The sequence below is a fragment of the Crassostrea angulata genome, chromosome 7 (genome assembly GCF_025612915.1).
Source record: "Crassostrea angulata isolate pt1a10 chromosome 7, ASM2561291v2, whole genome shotgun sequence".
In the NCBI taxonomy this organism is placed as follows: domain Eukaryota; kingdom Metazoa; phylum Mollusca; class Bivalvia; order Ostreida; family Ostreidae; genus Magallana; species Magallana angulata.
In genome coordinates this window covers 23512479-23522081 of record NC_069117.1, presented here as the reverse complement: position 1 = coordinate 23522081, position 9603 = coordinate 23512479, and the positions used below count along the sequence as shown (strand labels likewise).

At 34.2% G+C, this 9603-nt stretch overlaps 1 protein-coding gene across 2 annotated transcripts in view; it reads right to left on the bottom strand.

Moving 5' to 3' along the window:
* The window catches only part of LOC128192651 (cleavage stimulation factor subunit 1-like), a 42775-nt gene extending 33314 nt beyond the window's left edge, over positions 1–9461 (bottom strand). Inside the window, exons 1-11 of one of the 2 annotated variants that reach the window (XM_052865516.1) lie at positions 9283–9461; positions 6972–7099; positions 6553–6627; positions 6190–6323; positions 5218–5340; positions 4904–5102; positions 4287–4366; positions 4002–4157; positions 3344–3488; positions 2895–2975; positions 2589–2740 (exon numbers count right to left, since the gene is read on the bottom strand). In XM_052865516.1, the coding sequence (XP_052721476.1) occupies positions 2628–2740; positions 2895–2975; positions 3344–3488; positions 4002–4157; positions 4287–4366; positions 4904–5102; positions 5218–5340; positions 6190–6323; positions 6553–6627; positions 6972–7099; positions 9283–9350 (1302 nt within the window). In that variant the 5' untranslated portion in view covers positions 9351–9461 and the 3' untranslated portion in view covers positions 2589–2627. Of the gene's footprint in view, positions 1–2006; positions 2741–2894; positions 2976–3343; positions 3489–4001; positions 4158–4286; positions 4367–4903; positions 5103–5217; positions 5341–6189; positions 6324–6552; positions 6628–6971; positions 7100–9282 lie in introns of those variants that run through there. The other variant, XM_052865515.1, reaches the window with a different exon arrangement.
* Positions 9462–9603: the final 142 nt, after the last annotated feature.

The window sequence follows — 9603 nt, the reverse complement described above, 5'->3', positions numbered from 1 at the left end:
AGTTATTCATTCATTTTTGATGTGTTCTGGGGCTCCCTTATTTTTCTTCATTTGTAATGAAAAATCGAATGACTTGCAATTCTTATGAGATATGTTGTCTTTCAGAAAGTAAAACTAATGTAATTTTGAAGGGAAAAAATTGTCTTGGTAACTGAATACACAAATCCCCTAGTACATGTATGAATGCTCTAGTAGATTTAATCTGTGATTACTTTTTTATGTATAAAGCATTTCATTTTATACTTTGTACAATTATAAATTAATACCATGTAGTGGATGATAATAGAAGTCAAGCAAATGCTTTGATCTGCTATATGTATGAAGACGATTGTCACAAGCTAGTCATTTTATTGAAGTAATGGTCTCACAATGTATCATGTCAGTGTAGACAATTTCAATATATTTATACATGTACACTTATTTTAAAGAACTCATCTTTATGATATCTTTGCCACCTATATATAATCATTTTCAATGAAATCACATTTTTTCTTCTTTTTTTTTCCTAAAGTGATTTTTACATCAGTATTAATTGATGTTTCATAAATAGAGCTAAGTATATGTATGTATTGTTTGATAGTAAGGTTTGGTTTGTTCTACAAGAGGAAACATAATTTTTTATTGAAAGCATGTTTAGATTTTTTCATTTTTGTGTATTTTTATACAAGGGTCCAAGTTTGATACGTTGGAAGGGTGTTTGCAATTTAAAAACAAAATTTTATAAATACAACAAATGCTTAATATCTCTTGAAGATGAAGATTAGAAATGAAGATTAATTATAACTGTTTTGATGTGGTTGTCAATGTCTGAAAAACCCAGATTTCTGCTTAAGATCCCAATCCCATCTCCCAGGATTTTTATTTTAATTTTTTTTTGGGGGGGGGAGGGGGGGTATGCATGCAATTCTTCCTACAAAGCTTTATTTTTTCAGCTGCATGTGTAATGTCCAAGTTCTTTAGTGGTAATTTATACATGTATGTATTTGTTACTCTGACAATAAATTGATGCAAAAGTTTTAAGAAAGAATAAAAGCTGGTCGTAGTAGTTATGTTTTTTTTGATTTTGGAATATAAAAAATTTTCATGTGTGAAATGTTAAAATGGAGTTGACTCAAAAATTTTCATTCAGATTTTCTTACCTTCCATGTTTTGAAAACAAATTTTGTGCCAGTATTAATGATGCAGGCATTCTGTACATGTGTTTACAAGTCTTTGTTGAATGATGATTTTAGGTTTCTAATTGTGGAACAATTTTTGTATCGTTTTATTTGTTGAATCGTTTGTGCTTTTACTTGTAGGGCTGCTTGCCAGTGTCAATAAAAAAGAAAAGTTAAATCTTTTCAGAGTTAGTGTTTTCTCAATCGAGTCAAGTTTTTAGTTCAAATGTGTTCCTTGAAAATACATGTACTGGTCAGACAAACTTGACTTCATTCAAGTAAGATGTATTCCTTCGTTCTGTCACAAAACATCCCCTCGTGCATTAATACAACATGCACAACTAGACAACACAGTATTGGGTTGTCACACTCCCACAACACATTATTACACAAACAAAGCCAAGTCTAGGGTTTCTGATGGGCTCTGCTAATGGTACTGATCACAAACATTTGTGAGTAGCAGTAGCAGAGAGGATAGAAAACCTCGACTTGGAAAGATGCAGCTTTTTGTGAAAGGTGTTTGAACGACAGCATTTTGTGTGAATTGTGTTGGCGAGACAATCTCATTTGACATTTTACTTGGCTCGATGTTGAACTTTTACAAATGGCTCGATGGGTTACCGTACTAGAAGACCAAACTTTTACCAAGCTTAACTACAGTAGGAGTTTGAATTACTTTACCCATCATCGTTTCCCAGTTTTTTTAACTGCATAAAGCCAAAGAAAAAATAGGATTACCGGTAACTCTTTTATTAAGGTGGCCAATAATTTTAAAAATAAGAATTTATTGACATATAAGCATCTTGAAAGTGTTATTTCAATGAAAATTTATTTTTTAAGCAAATATATACTGGTACCACAATTTGCCAATTTTAAAAAAAAGAAAATCAACTTTGATAAATTCCAGGACCAAACCACAAGGTAAACATTTTTTGCCAAGGCTTTTTGCACTCTAACAAAACATTCTTGGTTACCATATATACTGGGGAATCATTGAAATTCGTGGGAGCCAATTTTTCTGCATTGTATTTTCGCTGATTTGTGAGGATGTAATTTCTTGGATGCATTAGTTTTCAAATGCAGTAAGAAAGATAACGCTATCTAAATTTGATTTGCCTAGGATCTGAAGTCATCAGGGAGGGCTACTCACAAATACCAAGAAAACTGAGCCACCATGAATTCTAACGATTCCACAGTAATCAACTTTATGAGCATGCTTATGATTAGACTGATTACAAAATACTATCGGCACATTTTATTACTCTTTAAATAAACCGTTCTACAAATCTTGTATCTGAATAACTAATTTTATTTACCTTTAAAACTATATATTAATTTATACCTAAATATATAACTTCATTTCTAATCAGCTGTTTTATCATCACAAAAAAACCCATTTACAGCACATAAAAAGTTTTATTGAAGTACATGTATTTACAAAATGAGAAAATGATGTCATGATACATGTATTTAGTCTGTATCTGCCTTTCTGTACCAGAATCTGGCACGGAAATCCTCGCTGCATGTGATGAAGGCGGGGCCAGTGGGGGAGTGCCCAATGTATCGTACAGCTCCGTTATGTCCTGTGAATTGTAAAGAAATTAATCAATAGGCCTATATTAGTCAATAAAAGTACCAATCAATAAAAGAATCCACCTTAAAATGAAGATCATTGGACATTGTACTGTTTAGAGATTTCAAACACATATGGATAGAACCTGTATACAAGCTACATACCCAGGGCCAGTAACCTCTGTCTCTCAGCATTCCTTGAGTCCCAGCAACACAGAGAGGTTGTGTTCTCATCAGGAAAGAAAACTGCAGGAAAGAAATTATAGAATTAACAAACTGTTCTAACAAATGGTATAATGATTGGAGATTTGTATTCTTGTTCATCCACACACAATTATAACTACTGAGCAGCCAGTGAGAAGTACTGCATGGAACAAGAACCTGTTCTCTCCACTACATGAAAGAAATCAATCAAATTAACAATTAAATTAACAGAATCTGGAGAGACTGATAATGGCATTGTTTCTCATTGCAAAAAAACCCCAAAACTCAGTCTAAATGAAAGACTCTTCCACTTTAGGTCCAAAATCAGAAGTACATTGTATATTGATAGCTAATTTAGCATCAACTGCACGTCATGTCTCTTTGACCAGAGTTTACATGTGTGTACTGACTGTAATCCTCTGTGTGGTTGAACACTGCCTGTGCCCCGTGCTGCATCTTGCCGGTCATCCCCGCCCCTGTGTATACTATCAGACACCTGTTGGTGGACAGCTCCCACAGCTTGACCAAGGAGTCCTTCCCACAGGACAAAACATACTGAAACAGACCAACAGATCTCAATATTACAGACATACACATATGATACAGAACAATCAGAAATACTCAAGCATTAGCAATCAAACATTCAGAAATATTAATAATCATGGAACTTATTTTTTCCCCATGTACATGATACAGTTTAGTGTAGATTATCAAAAATATATCTGTATAAAATAAAATTCTAAATCATCTTTCATAGTTATTACATGACAAGAAATACTTGTATAAAACAACATTTCATTTAAAACATGTCATTGACTAAAAAGTATCCTGTTAACGAAATATTTTTGCCCCATGTTATTTATGCTCAATCACAACTGTAAAAGATTTTGCCTGGTTTAAAAAGGGATTTAAATATTGAAATGACTTTAAGTTTTAAGTAACACTGAAGCAAAGAACTTCACCAGTAATAAACAATACAATATAGATGATGCATTATAATCTTAAATAGTTGACGCAAATACATGTATCTATATGTATAAAAGTGACCTGTTATAATTGTTGTTATACCTTTGAGTTTCTGGAGAAGGTGACAGAACACACCTCCTCTCCATCATGAGCTTTCTTAAACGTGCTAATCACCAGATTGCTGACTCCATCCCAAACCTTTATATCCCCATCCAACGAGCCTGTGGCATACAAATTGGCATTAGGGCTCCATTTTACCTAAATAAATGTAGAACATTCCTCAATACATGTCTTTTGAAGCAAACTGTACTTAAATTGATACATGTATCTTGAATCTAAGTTTGAGATATCCCTGAGAACACAGGTGACATTAGATATTTTACTCACTGTAGTGACAGGGAGGGTGTGATGAGTACTGGGGTTCCTACCCACAAAGCACTGGAAGGTGTTCACATCGTACAATCTCACTGTAAACAAAATGTCATTCTTTACAAATAAACACTTCAATAATTGAAACTGATGCACACATCTCTTCATGTACATGTATGTCAAAAACAAGATCACATGCTGACACAATCTTTGCATAATAATGTGTTACATATCCCATGTTAAAATGACTTCACTCGCTTGTGATACGTAGTTCCAAATAAATTAATATAATTATTGCATGTACTGGTTCTAAGATCACAAGATGCATAAATATGCAATAGATTTCTCTCAGTTTCCTGTCTGTGTCTATCTACCTGTGTCTGTGTTATTTTTACCTGTGTCTGTGTTATTCTTACCTGTGTCTGTGTTATTTTTACCTGTGTATGTGTTATATCTATGTCTGTGTTGTATTTACCAGTGTCCATGTTATATTTACTTGTGTCTGTGTTAAGTTTACCCATGTCAGCGTTGTGTTTACCAGTGTCTGTGTTATATTTCCATGTGTTATATTTACCTGCATCTGTGTAATTTTAACCTGTGTCTGTGTATATTTACTGTGCCTGTGTTATATTTACCTGTAGGATGATCCGCCCCCACCAGGAGAAAATCCCCCGAGGGATGAAATGACAGACAGCGGACTGGGGCAGCCTCCTGTATACTTTTGTAAGCTTTCTTGACAGAAGGTTTTGAATATTCAAAGAAACGAATGCTGTAGTCTGTGCTGCCTGATGCCAGAATAGAATGTGTAGGATGGAAATCTAAACATGTGACCTCCTGAAATTGCAATTCAAAAGATTTTGATTTTCATGCAATTAAAGTTTTATAAATCGATAGCATAAAATGTTGGTCAAAAATATAGAATACATATAATAGTGGAAATTGCACTTACATCTATATGATCATACAGTGTTCTGATGACTGGGTGATTTTCCATTGCTTGTTGTGGGGTTTCCATGGCAATTATTTCTGCAGGGGTGGCACTTTTGGCCAACATTCTGTCTACATCTAAGATCTAAATAATTATGTAATAAAACAAAAAATGTAAGTATTTTCAAGATGTCAATTGTGATTAATGAAGTATTTTTAATAAGTCTAAAGATAAATGTATTGACCAACTATTGACAACTCCATCTCCCTGAAAATAAAACCATACATATATACATGTATAGACAGTAAAACTCGGTTATAGCGAAGTCCTGGGGGCTAATGGATTTACTTCATTATATCCGTAATTCGTTATATCCATTAAACGAAATCATAATAATAACTATAACATATTCCCTATATACTTGTTTTCTTTCACCAGACTACAATTTTTGCTAATTGAGGCTTAGAATGAAAATACATTCATTTGATACCTTTAATAATCGGATTGTAAATTCAAGAATTTATGTGAAAATAAATTCATCCAATCTTATATGTTAAATCGCAGTTTAAACTTTTTAAACTGTTAGGAAATTTCTTATAAAAGTTAAATTTTGTCATTATTCACCTCTACGTGACTCAAAATCAGTTCATTATATCAGTAAATTCATTATATCCAAATTCGTTATAACTGTAAAATTTTGCAAAGATTTGTTAAGAAATTTACCTGGGACTCCAAAAAACTTCGCTATAACCAAGATTTTGCTATATCCATGTTTGTACTAAACAAGTTTTACTGTATTGAAGCAAAAATACATTGTACAAATACGACAACACTAACAACTTTAATCTTACAGTTCTTCAAGTTTGTCTTTCAAGACACTGAAAAAGGAATTTACAAATGAAAGTCAACTGCCAACCATCCACACTTCCAACCTGCCCTGGTCCATTATAGTGTAGATGGCTTGCAAATCTTCAGCAACAGTATCTATCATACCTTGATGGAGGCATCCTCTGATCCTGTGGCAATGAGTTTCCCTGAGGAGTGGAATGCTCCCGCCCGGCATGGGCCTTTGTGGGCTGTGACATAACAAGTCTCATACAGGGCTCCCTCAGGAGATATTGACTGTACTGAAATTACAAGAAATAAGGTGTCCAAAAATGTGTCTATGGCTACCTCAGTACATTAAATACTGCTGAAGACATGTAACTAGATCACATCTATCTAAATATTGACAGGATATTAGAAATACATGTACTAGCCAATGCTGAGCAACATGTTTGTCATAACCAAATATTCATATTAATTGAATTGAATTCATGAATACAAGTTTAACAGATAAAAAAAAAAGTGTTTTACCATCTGTTTCGTATTCCAAGTCAATTCCTGAACCTGGCGCAATATTTTGTTCAATCTTTTTGCTTCCAGACAGTTCTGTTAATGAGATTAGATACATGTATTAGAACAACTTGTTTAAATGCAAAGCTAATCGAAAGACATACAAATTAAACAAACAAGTCTGTTTTTTGTAATGAAACTTCTATCTTGTTTTAAATTTCAAGATATCAAGAAAAAAGTTCAAATTAAGGTTTGAAACAGATTGATGCTCAAGAAAAACACAGCAATATAAATGCATTAAAATGCCCCAATTTTCAACCTCCTGAGCGAACAGAAGTAAGCTATATACAGATATAGGATAAGTTTACAATATATACATGCATTTAGGAGAAAATAAAACCCAACATCTGTGTATCATGTGAATAGATCCTAAAACTCACCTTCTTCTGATTCCAAGCCAAATTTGACAACTTTGAAGAGTCTGTCTGATGGGGGACAAGCAGGGTGTGCCTTGACAAGGTTAGAGAGCTGAACTGCTAACTGTTGATGTCCATCATAAAACAACTGACTGGTAAGACATTATAAAAGAATGAATAAAAAGTACCAAAAAGGCAAAATAGTGTACCTGTATATATGCATGAGCAGGATACATGTGAAAATATATAATTTCATTACAGTACTGTAAATTCCTAAATAAACATGCGGTATTAATAATCGGCATAGATTATATCATTTGTGAGGAAACCGATATTAAATTCTCACTATCATTTTTTCAACTGTTGTGGATTATTAGCTGCAGGTCTGTAGCTCCCGGTCTGAAAAAAATCAGATGGACGACCTGGGAGCCACAGTGCCTCCCATGGTAAAAAACTGCAATTTACGGCGCACAAAAAATTGCACTTGTTTTGGACTGATTAACCTTATTTCCAAACTTATTCTGTGAAAACAATTAACACCATTAAATTTTATTCAATTTACTGCTGATATTGGTACCTTACTTGCCTCAAACTTTCTCTTAAACACGCTTACCGATCTCGGAAATTGAAATATGTTAAATTCACGTCGAGCTCAAGAGTCGACATTTTTAAATGTAAACAAACTGCACCACTTCACTTTATAGGGCTGGTGATGGAGTTTAAAAGAATATCAGAGGCAAGTAAAGTGATGATGTCTGTAGTAAAATGTCCTAGGAATTCTTTTGAATCAAATATTTGTATAGAATATGTTCGGAAATTAGGTTAATCAGTCCAAAATGAGCACATTTTTTTGTGTGCCGTAAATTGCAGTTTTTTACTATGGGAGGCACTGTAGCTCCCAGGTCGTCCATCCAATATTTTTTCAGACTGGGAGCTACAGACCTGCAGCTAGTGGATTATACGAAATTAATATAAAATTTTAGTGGTTGCAATTTTATAGCGAGCACAGCTCGCCGGCGCGCAGCGCCGGCGAGCGAAGCGAGCTCTAAGAACCAGTGTGCGCGGGAAAAAGAACGAGCTAAACCTACAGTTCATCAAACAAAATTTTTTGTCTACGTCCCATAATGCTCTCTAATGTTTTCACCCGTGGTGCTATGCCAAAAATGGCCGACTTTTAACTCGTAATTTACAGTGACTTAAAGTTTGAAGACACGTTTTGAGTACCGCATATGCTTTGGTGAGACTCAAAAGATTTGTTACATGCTTCCATACCTCCGTATTGAGTCGAGAAACGTAAACAAAGACGAACAAAGTCATGGATGACGTCACAGTGCACTCGCGCTATATTTCCCGCGATAAATTTAGAGGTGGATCAAACATCTGTAATGCGTGTACTAGCTATTTCAGTATAGACTGCGATACCTGCCTCATTGACGTATGATTTGTTTTTAATTTTTTTTAATATAGAGATTTTATGTATATATATTAGCAAGAGCCATACTTTACTGTCATATCGATCCATTTTTAAGCTAATTGTGCATGCATAAGTAGGGAGGAAATAAACAATAGGATATTTTGAAATAAATAAAAAAGAATAAAATGAAAAAATAAACAGTTAAAAAAATTATGTAGATATTGCATATAGTAGTCAGACCATTGAATTTAAAAGTGGGAAATTACACACCTACATACAGGTACCGGGCTCTCTCTCTCTCTCTCTCTCTCTCTCTCTCTCTCTCTCTCTCTCTCTGTGGGAAGGGGGTTGCACTGTACGTATCCTAACCATTCAAATTAGTACCTTTGGCATACTTATTGTAGAGCAATACTCTCTCAAAAATTCTTTGACGTTCGTTGATACCTAAATAAAACTATAAGTTGACAATGATGCAAGGTATGTGTAATTCTTGCTGCGCTCGCCAGAACGGTAGCACCGTAAAACATATTATTCTCACTTATTGATAAAATAACAGAAAATCAGCATGCATGCATCTTTCATATCTAATGTCAATACTGTAACAATGGAAGAACACCAATATGATATAAAATTTAACTTGTATTAGTTCGTGTGGTATTCTGTGGAACAACATGACAATGAAGAAGTTGCTAATTTTTTTCGATCTTGGCGTGCTGATATAACTTTTCATTTCTAATTCTTCTACTGACATGGTGAACATTAGGGACAAATGAATGAAGTTTTCCAGAGTAAAGACTAACATTACCAGTACTATTTATCTGTGGTTCCATGATACAAAAGTGTGATGGGGGGGGGGGGGGGGGGGGGCAACACACCTGCAAAAAATCATGGTTAGGCCTATTGCATTATTGTTCGTATTACCTTATCATTAATCTGTACATTAACTCTCTGTTTTTAACTTCGGAGTCTCCGCCCAATGCACCGATCATGATTGCAAGAGGTACGAAACCACATGCGAAACGGTGCTAGAAAACAAGGCAAAACCGTGAAAACGGCAAAACGCGTTTATTTTCACCGGAAGTCGTCTTTGGTTTTTGTGCTAGATGATTTCGTGCCAAAAGACTTTGGGATCTAAGGGATTTTTTCGCTTCCGCATAAAATTACTATTCGAATGATATTTTTTCTCTTAAAAGTTATAGTTTTTTATTTAAAAAAGATAAACTTAACTTAACTAACAGTTCT